We start from the raw sequence: 21,693 nt of genomic DNA on the forward strand, positions 1-21,693 counted from the left end.
CTTCAAACGACAGCCGTCCATCCAGGAGAACACCCAAGTTGCGCACCCTTTCCATTGGGGCCTATGACTCGCCCCCAACAGTCAGCTGCGGTTGCAGCTGACTGTACCGAGGTGCCGGCATCCACAGCCACTCCGTCTTAGAGGGATTGAGCTTGAGCCTGTTTCTCCTCATCCAGACCCGTACGGCTTCCAGGCACTGGGACAGCACTTCGACAGCTTCGTTGGGGTGGCCCGGGGTGGAAAAGTACAGCTGCGTGTCATCAGCATACAGATGGTAACTCACCCCAAAGCCACTGATGACCTCGCCCAGCGGCTTCATATAGATGTTGAACAGGAGAGGCGAGAGAATCGTCGATGGTATCAAAAGCCGCTGAGAGATCTAATAGGACTAGGGCAGAGGAACAACCCCTATCCCTGGCCCTCCAGAGGTCATCCACCAATGCGACCAAAGCTGTCTCCGTACTATATCCGGACCGGAAGCCAGACTGGAACGGGTCTAGATAGACAGCTTCATCCAGGTACCAGGGAAGCTGCCATGCCACCACACTCTCTACAACCTTCACCACAAAGTGAAGGTTGGAGACTGGATAATAATTTCCTAAAATAGCTGGGTCCAGGGAAAGCTTCTTGAGGAGGGGTCTCACCACCGCCTCTTTCAAGGCGGCGGGGAAAACCCCTTCCAACAATGAAGCATTTATAATTCCCTGGAGCCAGCCTCGTGTCACCTCCTGTGTGGCCAGCACCAACCAGGAGGGACACGGGTCCAGTAAACATGTAGTTGCATGTAACCTCCCCAGTAACCTGTCCACGTCCACGAGAGCCACAGAATCAAACTCATCCCAAACAACCTCAACAAGATGTGTCTCCGTCATCTCACTTGGATCATCGCAACTTTGGTCTAAACTATCCCGAAGCTGAACAATTTTATCGTATAGATAACTGTTAAACTCCTCAGCACGTCCCTGCAAGGGGTCATCCCGCCCCTCCTGTTGAAGGAGAGAGCGGGTCACCCGAAACAGGGTGGCCGCGGTTATCTGCCGACGCAATGAGGGTGGAAACGTAAGAATGTTTCGCCTCCCTCAGTGCCACTAGGTAGGTCTTAGAAAAAGACCTAACTAGTGTCCGATCAGCCTCGGAACGGCTAGACCTCCAGGTACTCTCTAGGCATCTTCTCCAGCGTTTCATCTCTCTCAGCTCCTCAGAAAACCAAGAAGCCAATTGAGATCTATGCCGGGTCAGAGGCCACAAAGGCACAACACAGTCTAAAGCCCCAGCCGCAGCCTGTTCCCAGGCCGCAACTAGTTTTTCAGCAATGCCGTGGGCAAGATCCTCAGGGAACGGCCCAAGCTCCGTCAGGAACCTCTCAGGGTCCATCAGGCGCCTGGGACGGAACCAACGCATTGGTTCCGTCTCCCTGTGGTGGTGAGCGGTGGTCCGAAAGTCCAGGCGAAGGAGAAAATGATCTGACCATGACACAGGTTCCGTCACTAAATCTCCTAATTCCAGATCATTAAACCACTGTCCAGAGATATAAATCAAGTCCAGTGTGCCTCCACCAATGTGTGTAGGGCCATCAGTTACTTGAATCAGGTCCAAGGCTGTCATGGAAGCCTGGAACTCCTGGACCGCCGTTGATGACAAGCCGGCCGATGGCAAGTTGAAATCCCCCATGACCAAAAGTCTGGGAATCTCAACCGCCACTCCGGCAAGCACCTCCAGCAGCTCAGGTAGGGCTGTAGTCACGCAGCAAGGAGCCAGGTACATGATCAACAAACCCATCTGATTCCTATGGCCCCACTTCACAAGGAGGGATTCACAACCGGCTATCTGAGTCACAGTGGACTCCCTCGGCTCTAGACTTTCTCTAATCACAACCGCCACCCCTCCACCCCTAACTTGGGCCCTCGGTTGATGGAATGCTCAGAAACCCGGAGGGCACAGTTCAACCAGGGGTACGCCACCTTCTGTGCCCAACCAGGTCTCCAGATTAAATTTTTTTACTACCGATTCTGTGGATGTGGCTTGGTGGGTGTGGCATGGTTTGGTGGACATGACTTGGTGGGCGTGGCAGGGGAAGGTTACTGTAAAATCCCCATTTCCTCCTGATCAGCTGGGAGACAGAGACTAGATGGGGGAGGAGCCAGACAGAGGTGGTATTTACCAGTTCTCCGAACTACTCAAAATTTCCGTTACCGGTTCTCCAGAACTGGTCAGAACCTGCTGAATACCACCTCTGCCTAGGAGGTGCTAGGATGGTGCTAGGAGACCACCGCAAACTGTCAAGTCAGGTTAATGTCAGGGTTCCAAGTAACACCCCCCCACCAAAAAAAAACAGAATCAAAACTCTGAGATTGGCATGCTCCTCAAAGCTTGGATTTATTAGGCAGGTCATGTTGGCACATCTGGGGAAACCCAACTCTAAACCCCCCTCGGGTTTCTCCTTAGTTAAAAGTACATTTTTCTTCCCCCTGCCCATGCAGTCCATCACATGGTCCAATCAGGTTACAGTAGGGGTGAAACGCTACCAGTTCGGATGGCTTTGCCCGAGTAATAAAAGCCACCGGTTCGGGCAAACCGATAGTTAAAAAAATGCTACCAGTTTGGATGAACCGGTATTTCCTACAATCAGCTGAGCCACATGATTTATATTTGCTAGAAAGCAGGAAATCCTGCTTTCTAGTGAATCTAAATCGTATTTAGATTCTTTGCTATTCTACTTACTATAGAAAAGGCTTCTTAAACCTCCTTTTTCAGTGCTGTCCAGTAGCACCTGTGGTGCACATATACGCGAAGTGCACGTCTAGTGTGCACTGTGCATGCACAGCAAACCAGTAGCGAAGCAAACCAGTAGCAGACCTCGGAGCATTTCATCCCTGGGTTACAGTCTAAAGTTCATCTGGCCTTACAACCCACCTTCTTGCACCTTCTTGCACCTGTTGGGAACCTCCTTGGTTCTCAGTGGAAAGAATTTTATTTTGGTTACAATCCTTTTGCTATCTCTATCTCCCCACTCCCATTCCCACAGCTCGCGCAGCCTCTGCTGTGACAGCCCTGAAAATGCCAGGAGAAAATGGCTCCAGGGCTGACACAAATTGCATTGCAAGGCTCAAACACTCTGGACATTTACTTTAGGTTTTCTGTTAGCTTGCCTAGGATCCAGAACTGAGTTGAATAATTCACAATTCTATATGCCTGTCACTACTTCCATTTATTTCCTTTTCATTCATGCCTCTTACTGCTCAGCATTCATCACACAAATTCAACAAGGTTACATAAGTCCACATACTGCAGAACATTAGGAAGCTATACAGGCAGGAAAAGTCATCTAACAACACCCAGGAGGAACCGGGAAGTTTATATATGTTAGTCTTAAGGTTTAAATCCTGGCTCTTTCTCTCCCCTTTTTATTTCACTATTTTTCTCTTGGCTTTGAAAGATTCTGCTTCTCTCTTATTTATAATATGGCTTTCTCTGGTGTAAAAATGAGAGATTTCTACTTCACCAGCTTCAAACTTACCACTTTCTACATTCTCGTTTCTTTGGACTGGTAGCTCATTTGTGTCCTGTATAACTCCACAAATTTAGATACCTGTTCTGTCTTCAAGATGTTTGCAGAAAGGCACAACCTATTCACCAGAATAGATTGTAAAAAATGCTTTTAAAAGTAAAAAAAAAAGGCTCTGACGATCAGGCAGCTCAGCTGTGTCATCATAGCCTTTTGTTTACTTTTTAAAAGCATTTTTTAACAAGCTATTTGACCAAATAGGTTGTAAAAAAATGCTTTTAAAAGTAAAAAAAAGGCTTTGACGATCGTGTGGCTCAGCTGTGATTGTCAGAGCCTTTTTTTTAACCCTTTAAAAGCAGTTTTTAAAAGAAGTGGCAAGCGGGCAATTAGGTGGGCATGGATGGGGGGGCTAGGGATTTTTGCTACCGGTTCTCCAAACCACTTGCCGCCATCGCTACTGGATTGGCCGATCCGGTCTGAACCAGGAGCATTTCACCCCTGGTTTATATACAGTTCTGTCTACAAACATACACGCGGTAGGAACATACCAGACAAGCAATCAGTCTTCTTCATCTACCCGGAGAACTACAATACAGATATACGAGGAGAATGATACACGAGGAGACAGAGAGAGACGCCCTCTAATGGCCTCCTTTATATAGACAGCTTCTTAAAGGGCAATCACCCTGCTGACTCATCCTCAGTCTTAAAGGGGCTGGTCAGCTTTAAATCTTCATTACCCTGACACTTTGCCTATCTGGATAGGACTAAACTGGCCATGTTTATTTAATTTTTTTATATCTTTTCCTGTATTATAATGATCAAAATCATATCTAGTATTATAACTGTGTTTCTATTTTTCTTAGGTAAGTGCTGCTTATCCCTTCACAGCCAGGAGCAACCAGGAAGTCAGTATGCAAGCAGGCCAATCAGTGACTGTGCTGGAACCCCATGATAAAAAGGGAAGCAACGAATGGTTCTTAGTGGAAGTGAATGGACAGAGGGGCTACGTACCTTCCAACCATCTGATCGTGTTACCTCCACAACCACCTGGATGGGTTTCGCCCGTTTGGCCATTTCCGGCTCAGTAAATGCAATTGTTAAGAGATGCTTGGTTTAGAAGTCAGCTATATTTTCATTGCCTCTCTCTTTCCATTTCTTTCATGACATTCAATGGGCAGAGAGGCTGACAATGAGGCCAGGAGGCCTCTGGAATATTGTGAGTTTCAGAAATTCAGAATGAATTTGTGCCATATTTATTGAAGAAAAATATGAAGGAATGTAGGTACATAAGCTACTTATAATTGTGATGGTATTTCTTGATCTAAGACTGACAAAGGATCTTCCAAATATTGGAAAAGAAGGGTTCTTACAGTAATCTAGAATAATTTCTGCACCATTAGTATTACAAATAGTCCTCATTCAGTGATCTCATTTGGGACCCTCAACTCAGTCATTAAGTGAAGAGTTTGCTAAGTGAACCCACAACTGTGCTTACTATCTTAATTCAGCTTTCCTTTGCTTTACAAACCTGTAAATGTTGCAAAGCTACTTTTGCATTACCGTTATAACTATGAATTGTAGCTAAATGAGACAGTCACTAAATGAGGACTACCTGTATTTGATCAATGCATGGTCTCAAACCAAAGATTTCTGAAGGACACATATGTGTGTAGTGCAACAAGGGCTTAGAAGGGGAATGTGTCTCTTCCTAATTCATTCCAGAATACCCATCTCAGTCAGTTAGCAACCCATCATGACAAAGAAGCTGTGAGCCATAGGCTAGTTGAAGCTCCATTCTTCTTTCACTGATATAATGTCCTTTTGGTTTTATGATAGTGAAGAAACAGCTAAAGGAACCAGATCAGCATTTTCCAATGATCTATGGTACAACTCCCAGATTACTACTGTAAACCCAATTGTTCTCTTCAGAAATATATCAGTCTTAATAACCTGAACAAAATGGCTGTGGTGTGTTATAGTGGGTAAAGTATTGGACTAAGAACAGGGAGGAACTGGTTTTGAGTCTACCCTCAACCACAGAAACTCAGTGGCTGATTTTCAGCCAGTTACTCTCTTGTATCCAACTCACCTCGCAGGGTTTATGCTATTGGGAAAAAAAGAACAGTGCTATGAAAGCCATATTTAGTTCCTAGAAAAAAGGTGGTACAAAAATCTAAAATAAATATTTGCATTAAGTGGCCTTCATTGAGGTGAGACAATGCCTGTTCTCATCATTGGAGAGAATGAGCCCTGGTGGCACAGTGGTTAAAGTGCAGTATTGCAGGCAAACTCTGCCCATAGCCTGGAGTTTGATCTTGATGGGGCTCAAAGTTGATTCAGCCCTACAAGGTCGGTAAAATGAAGACCCAGATTGTTGGGGTCAATATGCAAATAATGCTTCTACCTTGTAAACTGCCCAGAGAGTATTGTAAATTATGGGGTAGTATATAACCCTATAAGCTCTTGCTGTATCAGTTCAGAAATGGTTAGAAAACTCTAGAAGACACTATATCTGATTAGTGGAGATTCCACCATATGAAGTATTAAGCATTGCTCTAACTTGCATTATGAAAAATTGGAAGCATGTTCAACTAAATCAGTGCTTCTCAAATAGTGGGGCGCGCCCTCCAGGGGGGGTGCGAGGCTCCGTAAAGGGGGGCGCGTTTGACCTCGGCAAACACTGTCATAACACGCTAATGATACTATTTACAGTCGCTCGGGGGGGCGCGAAAAATGTTTTCTTCTTCCTAAGGGGGCATGACAGAAAATAATTGAGAAGCACTGAACTAAATTAATATTGGAGAGCAAAGAAAAATGGAAAGAGTTATCTCTTGGCATGAAGTGGATGTTACCAACTTTCAGGTAGAAATATGAAATAGCAAAATATTGCTAGAGTTGTGAAAGAAGTAAACTGATAGGTAAACAGAAAGCTAAATTTGTATGCACAAACAATATATGACAAAAACAAAAAACCTTTTCTCCAAAAAGAGGAAGAAAATATGCATATGAAAAATATTCTGAGGCCCTTCTAAAGACAATGAAAAAGATGATATACACTGCAGGGTGTGTCATTTTATGGGGTGAAAATTAATTTTTGCAATTTTTTTCAGTGAGGGGTTCTAAAAATATATGTTTTTACACCAAGAATTCAAATCTGCTGTTATTTTTGCAATTGCACAACATTTAGCTTGGTATGGTAAATCCATGTCTAATCATATACCCCACAAATACTGTTACCTTTATTTTCTCAAAATTACACCTTGTGCTACAAAACCAAAAGGTTTTTTCCTGCATGAATCTTATCTAGATAAGCAAAAAATAATTCATGTAATCATAAACTAACAGCAGAAAGCAATTACCCGAGTTACCAAAATGTTTAAGCGACTTTCACCAAGTCTTGTGTTGATTTGTTCCTTGACATCAGCCGCCATGTTTCTTGGCCTCTGATATAACCCTCATGTTTCTTATGTGTACACACTCTGTTTTCTGCCTCTGTGGCCTGTTTCATACATCCCTCTGTTGATTGAGCATGAAAGGGCCACTATGGTTACTTGCATGGGTTCGTCAATGAACTTATTTTCTTTCCACTGTAAACAGTTTGCATGTCAAAGGTGGCTCATATACACCTTCAGACCAGTGGTGAGTTTCAAATTTTTTTACTAACGGTTCTGTGGGTGTGGCTTGGTGGGCATGGCTTGGTGGGCATGGCTGGGGAAGGATACTTTAAAATCTCCATTGCCACCCCACTCCAGGGGAAGGATACTGTAAAATTAGTATTTCAGCTGGGACTCGGGAGGCAGAGAATAGATGGGGGCAGGGCCAGTCATAATTTCTACTACCGGTTCTCCAGAACTGGTCAGAACCTGCTGAAACCCACCTCCGCTTCAGACCAGTGAATCAGATCCAGCAGAGTGGATGCTGTGGCTTGACCTCTATCCAGTGCATGGCACCATCTTCACAGCCAGTATTAACATTTGTAGAATCTCCTCCAATGGCCTTCAAGCTTTTGTCAATGCTTTTCTTCTTCATGAAATATACCAGATTATCTGCAAACACCTAAGCAGGTTTCCTGTTTTTGAGCCTTTCTCAGGAGTGAAATGATAAAGATATCTTCCACCTGGCTCACTACACACAGAATAATGCTCTTCTTTGATGGTACTGGGTAATTGCTGGTTTGAATTGTTTGCTGGGGAATTGCTGGTCTGAAAAGGTATGATATTTATCTAGTTATTTACCAAATGCATCTAAATTATATTAAAGTAACCAAAATAGCTTCACAATCCCCAAGGCATGTCACAACCTTTGAGCACCCCTTATGTTTGAAAATTGAAAGTTGAAAAATTTTGTTGGAAGAAATGTCCATCTGGGTTCAGTTCCAAATGGGGAGAAAGACACTGGAAACATGGAGACTGCTTGAAAAGATGGTTTAACGGTGAACAGGACCAAGTGGAGGTCCTGGACAAAAAGGCACATGGGTGAGAGAGAGAGGGAAAAAAAAGATTTATACTCTCTATTGGGCTTTGAATTTGAGCTTGTATTCTGATTGGTTGTCAGACTCCCATGGGGTCATGCAGGGATAACTTTGTAGGTTGTCTTTTGAGTCCCAGGCTTGGTTGAACCTTGCTGGGTAATGCAATCTCCCTAGGTGCCATGTGGTGAGTTCTGTTGCTAGATGGGTAGAGGGCTAATCCTATCTTTGTTGGATCTTGGATGAGGGCATTTGCTTATGAATAGACCTAGCTATCTCTTTATCTTAAGTGCTGAGTATGCTGTGGGCTATTGAGAGTGTGGGGGCTATTAAGAGTGAATCTGCTTCCTGCTAAAAAACATGTTTCTCCATTTCTCATCCAGGGAGGTATAATATTCTGCCTTTTTAATATTTCCTAGAATATTTCATTTTTCTAGGAGAGGGATGGGTACTTAATTTGCTTAAAATTAAGGGTGCTTCCTTAATTTGACATGCCCTAATTAATACACAGAAACGTATTGTCAATAAATACTTCCTTATTAAAATATTCCCTCCCCCTTCAAAAATTATACTCTAAAAATAAGGAGAAGAATTGCAACTCCAGAGATCGATTTTCAGTAAAATCGGAATGTACAATAAAGGGGACTTGAGCCTGTGAGATTAACATGAGGCATAATGCAATTTTTCACTGCCCTCCATCAGAGACGATGCTTATCTTCCCACATCCATGTACCTGTAATGACATCAAATTACTTTTAGAATCAGCATGGAAAACGAATGCATAAACTGATCTGAAGGCTCAGGATGATGTGAAATATTAAACTTTTAATGCTTCTGGGCGCAACTGATAAGACAGCTTGCAGTGTTTAGAAATGTAACTTGAATCTCTTCAAGTGGTGGCTCCTGAAAAATGCATGGGTTTGCTCTTTGACATACAACATTTTACGTGAGATGGAGAATGAAACGAAGGGGTAACATTGTGTTTTAACTGACTCTTAACGCAAACCATATCTCTCTGGATTTTGTCATTGTACATCCCAATGCAGACACAGTAGACTCTTCGTAATGTGAGAGGTTTGTAGGATAAAGGCCAAGAAGCGACCTTATAACCTAGTGGTGAAATCCAAATTTTTTTACTACCGGTTCTGTGGGCGTGGCTTGGTGGGCATGGCTTGTGGGCGTGGCAGGGAAGCAAAATCTCCATTCCCACCCCACTCTGGGGCCAGCCAGAGGTGGTATTTGCTGGTTTTCCGAACTACTCAAAATTTCTGCTACTGTTTCTCCAGAACTTATCAGAACCTGCTGGATGTCACCCCATTATAACCCCAAATCCCCTTTCCTTGTTTGTTTGTTTGTTTTAAATACTGTAGTATTTAAATCTTCTAAATAGCTGCTGCTTTGTTTGTTAACTATGCAACAAGTAAGGTTGTTTGGGCCAATTCTCAACTTTAGAGTTAATAACCTGAACTATTGTAGCTGATGTGCTTACATGGGTGAGAAATGGCCTTGTATACATTTTGTAATCTGTGGAATCTTCCTATGGCATTGTTAGATTCATTTCCTACCAAAATTAACTGTCTAAACTGCTGTGAACTTTGTCTTAAGGTCCAAAAATTGCACATTAAAAAGAATGAGACCAGAAATATCAGGCTCTTTATATTTATAACAATGGTATATTTGCATTACATTAACTGTGAAAGAAACAAACAGTATTGATTCTCTGCTTAAAGATGCTTTAAAGGTGTCAGTGCATGTTTCTTGTCTGAATATGTGTCTTCTTACTTTTTATTGTTACACAGCTCTTTTACCACCAGATGGCTTACTTCCCCCATTTGTTTCTTAAGCATACCAGGCAACATTGGAACTGGCAATCTATCCCTTTATGTTTCAAATAGAAAGGACTAGATTCTTGGCATTAAAAGCAACAGTTAATATTTACTGCCTTGTTTCCCAATGCTGGCCTTCATGACTAATCGTTCTAGTACATTGCTTTTCAGAATAGTTTGAACAGTTGGCAATGGTATCTTATTTGTTTACACTGGAAGACTGAAGATACAATCATACCTTTCACAATTTCATGCCCTCTACATGGATTGGACTACAGTTCATATATATACGTGTGTGTGTATACATATCTATCTATCCATCCATCTATCTATCTATCTATCTATCTATCTATCTATCTATCTATCTATCTATCTATCTCTATCTCTATCTATCTTATCTCTATCTAATCTAATATTTATATATATATATATATATATATGTATATGTAAATATGTGTATATGTATGTGTGTGTATATATATATATATATATGTATATGTGTATATGTGTATATATATATATATATATATATACATATCTACAGTATATGGATGTGTGTCTGTATTCCTTTGAGAATGGGCATCAGAATTTTATTTTAATGTGACAAGAAAAGAGAAAAGTGATAATAAATCTTCTCTTCTCTTCTCTTCTCTTCTCTTCTCTTCTCTTCCCTTCCCTTCCCTTCCCTTCCCTTCCCTTCCCTTCCCTTCCCTTCCCTTCCCTTCCCTTCCCTTCTCTTCTCTTCTCTTCTCTTCTCTTCTCTTCTCTTCCCTTCCCTTCCCTTCCCTTCCCTTCCCTTCCTGTCCCTTCATCTCATCTCATTTCATTTCATCTCATCTCATCTCATCTCATCTCATCTTCTCTTTTTTTCTTTTCTCATATCATCTTATCATCTTATCTAGTTCCCATCCTCCTCCAATAGCTTGGTTCTGGGAGTTGTAGTCCCAAGTTTCAGGACAGCGGCAGAGAAACTAATACTTTGGGACGGGTGAGATAGGAGGGTTAGGAAACACAGAACGTGCATATGTGGAGCTACAGGGTAGATATGTTCATGTAAAGATGATCAGGCATGGGTGAGTGTAGAATTGATTGCATACCCCGTTCTCTTCCACGTGTAGGGAATTCTCATCACCGAAGGTTATATATCTGCCAAATAGATATGAATCACAGTGTAGACCATGCTGAATCTACATATAAGACATGGATTGTCCTGAGCTGCCTTTAGATAGTATCATAACAAGGAAGGGTCGAGTTCCCTTTTGAGATGCAAATGCCAATCTAGGAGGCTTTATACCAAAGCAAGATTCATATCAGGACAGCCTGGCCCTTTCAACTGCCAGCCTGAATGATAAGTTGTCATTTGTGACATACTTGATATTATATGCTAGTTTCAAGGATACGTCTACTGCTCCCAATGTCAAAAGGATACTTGGGCCCTAATAGGCCTGTGCAATTCTGAGGCCTGCAGCAGGCAACGGTAGGTCTGCCAAAGTGTAAGTGACACCAGAATCTCATATTTGTTTCAATACAGAGGCAGCTAAGAAAGGGTCTAAGTTATTGTGTCCATTTGTCATGGACCATTTGCATCCAGATCTCTTGCATGCACCTGCACGCATACAAGTACACAGACAGACGCGCGTGCGCACACACACACACACACACACACACACACACACACACACAGCTTCTTTTTCTACTATCACATCACGTTACATGTTTCATTTGAAGTTGGCTTGGTCTACATAAGCCATCATCCCCAAGCTAGTGCCCTCCAGAAGCTTTGAACCACAGATTCAAGAATGTCTAGTCAACACTTTGGGGATTTAATACTTTTTGAGTAGCAATATTAAGTACAAAGTAAATAGAATGATCAAAATGAAAAATATCCATGAATTGCATCTGTGTAAGCCATGAATATGCTCACACTGAGGGAGTAGTTCATTGGTGTCCAGGCCATAACGTTTTACGTTGCAAGTGGGAAGGCGGGTGGGAGAATATTCCACCCTAAAAAACGAAGCAGTTACACCAGGAAGCCAGCATGTTAGGAGGAAAATGGTTGCCCAGCCTGATTTTCTTCCTGCTGGTTGCATTTGTCCCATTACAAGATTATTCATTTTTGTGTGAGAATCATGCAGCCATGTAAATATCATCCTCTGGACTGAGTGGTATAGGCCAAGCACAGGTTTATTATCTCACTAGCCACCAAGTCTCAAGATAGTTATGAGAAACCAGATCAATCAGAGGCTGCATGCTAGGAAAAATATGGATGCTTTCGAAAGAATAAGTCATACCGAGAGCGGGACTGGCAGGGAACCTTTTGATGAGAAACCAGGGAACAAGCTAGCAATCATTGAATCTAACCCACTCTTTCAAAACTATTTTCTCAGGGAGGGAACTGCCAATCTTGACTTTGAAAAATGTCACTCCTCAGCCAGGTTAGGCTTGATTTCCCTTCTTCAGTTGAGCGGCAGGTGATACACCAACTGGAAGAAGGCTGCTGAAAGAGAGATAAAGTCATCTGGAAAAGTTCAAGCTACTTCATCAGCTAACCGCTGTCTTGACTCCAACCTGGGAGACCGAGGAAAGACATAGTGGGAGTTGGGGATGGGTTGAAGATAATTTAGGAGAGCAGCAGTAGAATCCACAGTATTTTAAGTGGCACGGCCCTAAGGACTCAAAGTGTACAAGGTTCGTACATTTTGGTGGCTTCATCTATGAATGCGATGATAATTCAGCTATGCAATGCTGTATATTTCTCAGCAGTATGGAAATGGTAGTAGGAAAGAAGATAAAGATAGAGCCAAGGATAGTGGCCAGTTCTTGTCTTCTCTGAGCTAAGTACAAGGCTCAAGTCTCTTTCAGCCAACATATATGGACAAATAAAGGGTAGCATGCATGCCTTTAAATAGCATGGCAAGGACATACCCTTCAGTCAGGAATGTGCTGGCGGTCTTAATGGAACGTGTTGTGTTTGTATTTTGGAGCCAATGAATAGCGCTTGGACAGAGCCTGACCCAGCTGGTTCATGTAAGTCATGGATGTTAGGACATGGATGAAAATCTCTGGCTTTACACTGAAGATCTGATGTGGTTTTCCTTACAGGGAACCTTCCTTGTGCACCGTTCCCTCCTACTAGGGCTCAAGGTCAGAGCTAAGAGAGGTAAACTCTCATTGCTCCTGTTTTCAGCACTCTAGGCTTATTTCAAACAAGAAATGCTCCACAGATATTCACAGTCGTCAGCAGTTCTCTCTGTTAGTCAGCTGGGAACTCTATTTCCTCCAAAGAAACAGCCAGGGAATTTACTTGAACTTGATACTAATTGAGAGATGTTTCCATAGGCCTAGTGAAAAACAAGAGAGTCAGCTAAAGAGATGCAAAAGATAGGGAACATTTTTGCCCAAGCAAAATTGTTAAGCAGATTGATTCAAATTCCTCTTTTTCTGAACTAAAATTCTGATCCGATCAAGCTGTTCCTCTCATGTGTGTATCTGTAAATGTTTGTGATGCTATTCTCACCTTTAAAAAAAAAAAGAAGTGTCACATTTTAGGATGAATTCCACACAAAAATGTATCTTTGGTGGGAAAATGTTTTTGTAATGTGTGTTTTATTATGGGAAAGAGAAAAAATAAATAAAAATGCAATACTATAAAAAAGGAGGAATATAAAGTTGGACTATCTAACCAGGGATAAATTATTTGTTTGACATTTTTGGTGACTCCTAATGGACTTCCTGTTGACCTAGGATTGAGAAGATGATTCTCTGGCTGGCTTAATGAAGTTTTTTTATTGGGGTTTTAATATAGTTTTATGACAATTCTTTCAGCCTTTAATTTAATTAGTTTTTAAATGCTTTTTTAACTTCTTGATTTGTACTTTTTATCATGGCTGTAAACTGCCCTGAGTACTTCGGGAGAAGGGTGGTATATAAATTAAATAAATAAATGATGATTTCTGGATTGCATATGGATAAAAGTTAGGCTACAGAGAGAAGAGTTGGACAAAAAGTATTATATTATTGTATAATTATAAGTATTAGATTAACTTATGCTCACTGTGATGAAATTTGGAAGCCATTTATTATTGTCATTATTGCCTTTTTTCTGCACCTTGTGAACTGTTGTTTTATTATTATTATTTCTTCTGGTTTAGTTTGCATTAGTTTTTACTAATATATTAAAAAGGGAGGAGGGGAGATCCTTCAAACATAGAAATCCTTAAATTACAGTAGATCCTGACAAAATAATGGTTGATGGATATTTTTTAAATAGTAATTGTATCATGTTTCTCAGAGTTTATCTTTTCCATCCTGAATAATGTCTTTTCCTTTGTAAGGATGCCACTGGCATCCCTTTCTTAACTGGAAGAATCCACAACATTAAAATTACACTAACTTCTGCAGCTGCTCAACCTTTCTTTTTGCTTCAGGAATCCCTTGTAGGTATATCAAAACTGAGGTATCTTGGAATGCAGCCATGTCCTATGATAAAATATCCTGCACGCTCTTACCTGTCTGTGTCGAGGTGATTGTATTGCTTCTGGAGCTTTCTCTAGTAAGCTGGGAACCAGAAAATGCTCCTGCACATGTTGCAAAAACCTTTTCTGGTGTTTTCAGGGAATCGAGTCTAGGAAATACACCTCTGCATAGTCACACAGCCCTTCCTACATTCAAGAAGAAGTCCCAGAAATGAACTCATGAAACACCTTTGATTTGTTCATCAGAGTTGCTTTACTTTTCAAAGCTGCTTTTGGATGCTTCGTTTGAAGCTTTGGTCAGCTTTGGTCATCCCTAGCTGTTTTCTTTCCAACCCAAACACCAAGATTTAGTTGTCAAGAATTCACTTTGAGTGTGTTCCTTAAGAGGACAGAGAAACTCTGGCACCTTTGAAGTTAATTAGTTTATTGTAGCAAAGACAACAGAGTGGTGGTTTGTGCATATGGAAACTGACAACTGCAAGACCAACCAATTTAATTCTCACAGCCTTCACTGGGATGCTAGCTACTGTATGCATTGCCCAACACATGCATACTATTTTATTTTCTTGATTTTTCCTGCACATGTTTAGGGACACTTGTGAATTTGGTAAGGAGAAATAAGACAGAGGATTTGTGAGCAATTCTTGTAAGTAGAAGAGGGAAGGGGCTTCCTGATGAGCTGAGCTGTTGCTCAGAGCAACGCACAACAATACAGGCCACGAGGTTCATTAGAGACAAGCATGTGAGAAGAGATTTGTTTCTGACACATACTTTAGGGGTTTCTAATTGGTTTAAACAATATGAAATAAACAACGAGAGAGTTGTTCTGGCGGTTCTACCAGTAAGCTCCATCCAAGTGACCTTTTAGGCAGATTCCCTAAAACTAAGCTGGAACGCTGGACCGAGATGGAGTGTGGTGTGCTAAAAGGAAATTAAATCCTTGCCTTGGTCAGGTATGAGCAGAAAATAACCCCAAGACAAAAGCTTTCACATACAATCCAATAGAGGTGCTTCATGGTGGAATATTTTTTTTAAGGAACATGAAACCAGGAGTGAAGCTTTCACTTTTGTAAGGGAAAAACCGCTGAGGGGTGAAAGCAACATGCCCTCCAAGGGAGATTCTCAGTCTTCCCTCATGGCTCTGCAGCAAATGCCAGGCCTCTGCAGCCTCTTAGGCAAGCAGCATTTCATGGTTGAATGGGCCCTTCGGCATCTGATCCTTCACTGCACTGCAAGTGATGGACAAGGAAACTGTTGCTACAGATATAACAATAATGCTGGCCCACACATTGTTCTTCTCTGATTGCCAGAATTCATGCTCTGTTCCTGAGTGGGGCACAAGCTAGCAAGACATACAATAGTAACTCTGAAGAGCCAGGAAGATTCATGCAGTTTGAACAGAAACGGTTTCATAAAATGGCTGCACTGCTCTTTCTTTCTGTGCTGCTACTGCTGCTACTGTTCTGACTCATTGCTGTGATTTCTTCAGCTTGGTTCTTTGGAAGTAAATCCCATTGCTCTATCACCCACAATTCACACGACTAGATATTTTAATAGGGTTGTAGCATAAAGCCTGGTTCCACCCCAAATAAGACAGTAGAGGATGATTTTTGAATCTTTTCTCTGCTTTTCCCTTAAAATGTGGTTCTGAAGGAACACTTTGTTCCAGTGGTGGGATTCAGCCAGTTCGCACCACTTTGGGAGAACCGGTTGTTAACTTTCTGAGCAGTTTGGCAAACTGGTTGTTGGAAGAAACCATTAGGGCAGAGAACCGGTTGTTAAATGACTTGAATCCCACCACTGCTTTGTTCCTAATAAAGTCTTCTGAGGCTTCGCTTGCTGCATTAGAAGACTTCTCCAATGGTGAGGCCATTTCTGCCCCATTGTTACTGTAACAGTGGCAACCTTCCTGAATTTTCCTACATTCAAGAATTTTGTAACAGGGTTTTTTGGGGGAAGGGCATGGTAATATCTGTTCCAGTTCTCTTCCTACCAATAATATGTTGCCCCCCTCTCCCGAACATTTTCAATAATAAAGGCAACCTTCACGGTGGGCAAATTGCTGAGAAATGCTTCTCAGTTCAACCTGACTTACCGTACAGAATGAAGGGAAATTATAAGGAAGCCATTTTCTTCACCTGTCCTATAGCAAATAACAATATATGTTCTGGCCTTCGGTTCATCTTTGCTTTTATCTATTTTGAGGAGTATGCTTAGATGCCCTTCTCAGTGGACTGCCTCTAAATGTATTCTATTTCAGGTCAGGGACGGAATCAATGAAAATTGGAAAATGTAGAAAGGAAAAGCACCTAAAAAAAAAAAACACCCAGAGGTCAGGACCAATTATTAGAACTGAGAATACAATGAAAATGTTCTTTCAGAATAAGTTCTTAAGACCTTGAATCAGCTGAACCCCTTTTGTTCTTCATAGCACACATCCTTTCCCCCCCATCCTCCAGGGCTTCTGTCTTTTGTCCTGGAAAACAAGACATTGCTGCCTTAACATGTTGAATAATTAAAGCAGTGAGTTTGTAATTTGACTCTTAAATCAGTAACATCTTTTTGTCAGGCTCATGCAGTAAGCTCAGAAATTCTGACGGTCAGAAGTTGAAATCCTTGGACATGAAGTAGACTGAATGCAGACTTCTGAATTCAGACAAGGAAAAATAACTGAAAATAGAGGGGAAAATGAAAGGCATAAGTTCAGAAATATGACAGGAAAATTTTCAGCTAAGATAGAAGTACTTAAGAGTAATTGTAGGAACAGTCTAGTAAGGCCAATAAGATTACAAGAAAATTCAACTGAATATACTGAAACCTTTTGCAAAGAAAATTTGAGAAAACAGAAGCATTTGCTGAGACAGAATATGTTCTAAAATGATTCTATTAGGAAGTTGTTGGAAGAAATGTCCATCTGGGTTCAGTTCCAAGTGGGGAGAAAGACACTGGAAACATGGTGGCTGTTTGGAAAGATGGTTTTTAATGGTGGACAGGACCACATAGCTTGAGATTCTGAGCAAAAAGGCACATGGAGTGGAGAGAGGGATATATTTATACACTCTCTTGGGCCCTGCCTTAGAGTTTCCTGTTCCTGTACAAGAAATGTATCCCATTGGCTGTCAGACCCCCAGGGGGCAGAGGTCTTAGCTAACTTTGTAGGCTGTCTGTGTCCCAGGCTTGGTTGAGTCTTGCTGAATGATGTAATCTTCCCAGGTGCCATGTGGTGAGGTGGGTAGAGGGCTAATCCTATCATGTCCTGAGGGCCATGTCTTAATCTCCTCACCCTGGAGATGAAGTGGGAGAGGCATGAAGCTGCAGGAAGCTGCTTTGTCTTTAAAAATATGTTTCTCCTTTTCTCATCCAGGGAAATATAATATTCAGCCTCTTTAATATTTCCTAGAATATTTCATTCTTTTAGGAGAGGGGTGGGTGCTAACTTCCTACAAAGTGAAATATAAAAGGCAAAGCTTTCAAAAAACAAAGTACCATGTACAGATGAAATATTCGCTGAACGTTGTGGGAAAAGAGGCAGCAAAAGTGGTAACAGTTCTAACTGAAGAAATAAGGAACTAGATTAGCTGACAGGGAAAAAATCTGTAAAGAATACATTACTAAGCAATAGAGAACACAAAATTATAGGCCCATCCCACTACTTCTCCATACAAGCAAATGTTGCTTAAGATCTTACAAACAAAAACAGCTACGGATGGAGAAAGGAATGCCAAAGGAACAGACAGAGGCAAAGGAACATAAGTTCAGATAGTTAACATAAGATGGAAAGTCGTCATAATAATGGTATTCCAAACCACAATTTCAAAAAAGCCAACTATGACCTTATAAACTACGACCTCTCATTTCTTGACTGGCATAATCTGTTCTCAACCTGCATCACTGCAGAAGACCACTGTAAAATTTTTCTACTTGAAGTCAATAGAGTCATTAATCTTTACATACCACAAACCACCACCAAAACCAGAAAAAACAAACTACCCATATCAATAAAAAAGCTTCAATCCAAAAAAAAAAATTCCTCTGAAGAAGAAACAAAAAGGGCTATGTAGCAAATTTCAAAAACCACTACAGAAATATATGCAATCAAATAAAAACTGAATGCACCAATTATCACACCAAGCAAGAAGAAGACCTCTTGCGCACAAATTCCAATCGTGCTTTTTATAATTTTGTGAACAACAAACTTAAAGACTTGAGATCCATCCCACCTCTAAAAGATTCTAACGGCAAAGAATATAATGTTGAAACAGTTAAAGCAAACCTCTTCAACACATTCTTTGGCACAGTAATGACTTATACCCAACATTCCCCAATTGTACCAACAATGAGTACAATGACCTAACACATACAGATTTCACAGAAGGTAATGTTGAAAAAGCTCTTCACAAACGGAAACCATCCCTATCTATTGGACCTGATGGACTATGTGCATACTTCTTAAAAAAGATTTCCACTAATATAGCAGAACCCCTAAGCATAATTTTTGAAAAAGCTTTCACGACCAGTTCCCTTCCCAAACTTTGGTCGCTGCGGCTGCGCGAGTAGTAACGGGAGCCGCTTGTGGCTCCCACGTAACACCACTGCTCCGTAGTCTGCACTGGCTTCCTGTGGTCTTTTGGGTGCGCTTCAAGATTTTGGTTACCACCTTTAAAGCGCTCCATGGCTTAGGACCCGGGTACTTACGAGACTGCCTGCTGTTACCCTATGCCTCCCACTGACCCGTACACTCTCATAGAGAGGGTCTCCTCAGGGTGCCGTCCGCCAAACAGTGTCGGCTGGCGGCCCCCAGGGGTAGGGCCTTCTTTGTGGGAGCATCAACGCTCTGGAATGAACTCCTCCCTGGCCTACGTCAAGTGCCTGATCTTCGGACCTTCCGTCGTGTGCTAAAAACATACTATTTATTCAAGTGGGACTGGCATAATAGTTTGATTTTAAATTGGGGTTTTATTAATATTCTTAAATATTTTAAATTTAATTTTAATCATTAGCCGTTTTGTAATTTTGCTATGTTTTAATTTGTTTTAATTGTACATATTTTGTATTTTATCTCCGGCTGTACACCGCCCTGAGTTCTTCGGGAGAAGAGCGGTATAAAAATTCAATAAATAATAATAATAATAACTTGCCACAGTCATCCCTATCTTCAAAAAAGGAGACCCCAGCCTACTTGAGAATTACAGACCTATCTCTCTTTGCTGTGTCACCTGCAAAGTAATGGAATCTATCATCAACCAATCCATTACCCTCCATCTAGAAACAAACAACCTACTCTCTAATAAACAATTTGGTTTCAGAAAAAAATTATCATGTAATTTACAACTTCTTCACTGCAAAAACATATGGACTACAAATCTTGATCAGGGCAAAGCAATAGATGCAATCTATATAGACTTCTGTAAAGCTTTTGACTCAGTAGTACATGATAAACTTCTCCTAAAACTAAAATCCTACGGCATCTCAGGACCCCTCCACAATTGGATAACAGCTTTTCTATCAAACAGACAACAAGTGGTCAAAATTGGCAATGCTCTATCAGATCCTGTTCCTGTTAAAAGTGGCGTTCCCCAAGGTAGTGTTCTTGGACCAACACTCTTCATATTATGCATTAATGATCTCTGTGACCATATTACAAGTAATTGTGTTCTCTTTGCTGACGATGTCAAACTATTTAACATCACCAACAATACAGCTATCCTCCAAAAAGACCTGGACTTTTTATCTGAATGGTCAAAAACTTGGCAACTCCAAATCTTAACCAGCAAATGCTCAGTCTTACATATTGGAAAAAAGAACCCAAACACTAAGTACAAGCTTGACGGACATTACCTTACTGACGACCCCCACCCTGTAAAAGATCCTGAGTTTTCATATCAAATGATCTAAGTGCCAAAGCCCACTGTAACTACATCGCAAAAAAGGCCTTAAAAGTTGTAAACCTAATCTTGCGCAGCTTCTTCTCCAAAAACACTAGGCTACTAACCAGAGCATATAAAATATTTGCTAGATCAATTCTTGAATACAGCTTGACTGTTTGGAACCCATACCACATTTCTGACATCAATACAATTGAACGTGTCTAGAAATATTTTACAAGAAGAGTACTCCACTCCTCTGAATACAACAAAATACCTTATGCTACCAGACTTGAAATCCTGGGTTTAGAAAATTTAGAACTATGCCGCCTTCGACATGACCTGAGTTTAACTCATAGAATCATCTATTACAATGTCCTTCCTGTCGAAGACTACTTCAGCTTCAATTGCAACAATACACGAGCACACAATAGATTTAAACTTAATGTTAACCACTCCAATCTTGATTGCAGAAAATATGACTTCAGTAACAGAGTTGTTAATGCTTGGAATACACTACCTGACTCTGTGGTCTCTTCCCAAAATCCCCAAAACTTCAACCAAATACCATCTACCATTGACCTTACCCCATTCCTAAGAGGTCTGTAAGGGGCGTGCATAAGAGCACAAACGTGCCTACCGTTCCTGTCCTATTGTTTCCTTTCGTTATATCCAATTAATATAGTCATTACATACTTACACTCATATATATGCTTATATATTGTACAATTATTTCATGCTTATGCTTATATATACTGTGTGATAAAATAAAGAAAGAAAGAAAGAAAGAAAGAAAGAAAGAAAGAAAGAAAGAAAGAAAGAAAGAAAGAAAGTAAGTGCAAGATAATGTCATTTATGGATTATAGCAAAGGCCAAACGTGGAGTTTGTTAAGCTAAAAGATGTTCCAAAACATTTGACTATTCTACTGAGGATCCTTTACAATGGACAAGAAGCTATTGTAAGTATGAACTGAATTTGGAGAAACAGATTGATTCAGAATAGAACCCAGAGTTAATTATTGTTAACTTATTGTCATATTGTTAACTTATACTATGACTATATAATCAAAATGGCAGACACAGCTGGAATCAAAACAGAAGGCTAAAATATTAACAGTTTGAGATATGGAGAAAATGCCATTTCATTAGCCAAAATCAGAAGACTTAGTAAAGCTTATTATGAAAATAAAAATGGAAAATGCACCCTCTGGATTAATATTATGTATTATGAGGTCAGAGGTAGTGTCAGGAAACAATCCTCAATGAACTTACAGGCAACACAGAAAAGGTAAAAACAATAGACTAGGTAAAGATGGGAAACATGGGAAAAATGGGAATCCTTTTTGATGGATACAAAAAGGTAAAGATAGCGGTAAAGGTTTCCCTGTCTGACTCTAGGGGCAGTGCTCACCCCCATTTCTTAGCCAAGGCAGCCAGCATTGTCTGAAGACCCTTTCTGTAGTCATGTGGCCATCATGATTATACACTAAGGAGCACGGAACATGTTACCTTCCAACCAAAGTGGTACCTATTTATCTACTCACATTTGCAT

At 41.0% G+C, this 21,693-nt stretch overlaps 1 protein-coding gene across 4 annotated transcripts in view; it reads left to right on the forward strand.

The window, feature by feature from the left end:
* The window catches only part of ARHGEF37 (Rho guanine nucleotide exchange factor 37), an 83,974-nt gene extending 73,467 nt beyond the window's left edge, over positions 1 to 10,507 (forward strand). For all 4 annotated transcript variants that reach the window (XM_058166635.1, XM_058166639.1, XM_058166637.1 and 1 more), the window contains exon 13: positions 4,372 to 10,507. In XM_058166635.1, the coding sequence (XP_058022618.1) occupies positions 4,372 to 4,596 (225 nt within the window). In that variant the 3' untranslated portion in view covers positions 4,597 to 10,507. The remainder of the gene's footprint in view (positions 1 to 4,371) is intronic.
* The last annotated feature ends 11,186 nt before the right edge of the window (positions 10,508 to 21,693 follow it).

The sequence above is a fragment of the Ahaetulla prasina genome, chromosome 2, assembly GCF_028640845.1.
Source record: "Ahaetulla prasina isolate Xishuangbanna chromosome 2, ASM2864084v1, whole genome shotgun sequence".
NCBI lineage: Eukaryota > Metazoa > Chordata > Lepidosauria > Squamata > Colubridae > Ahaetulla > Ahaetulla prasina.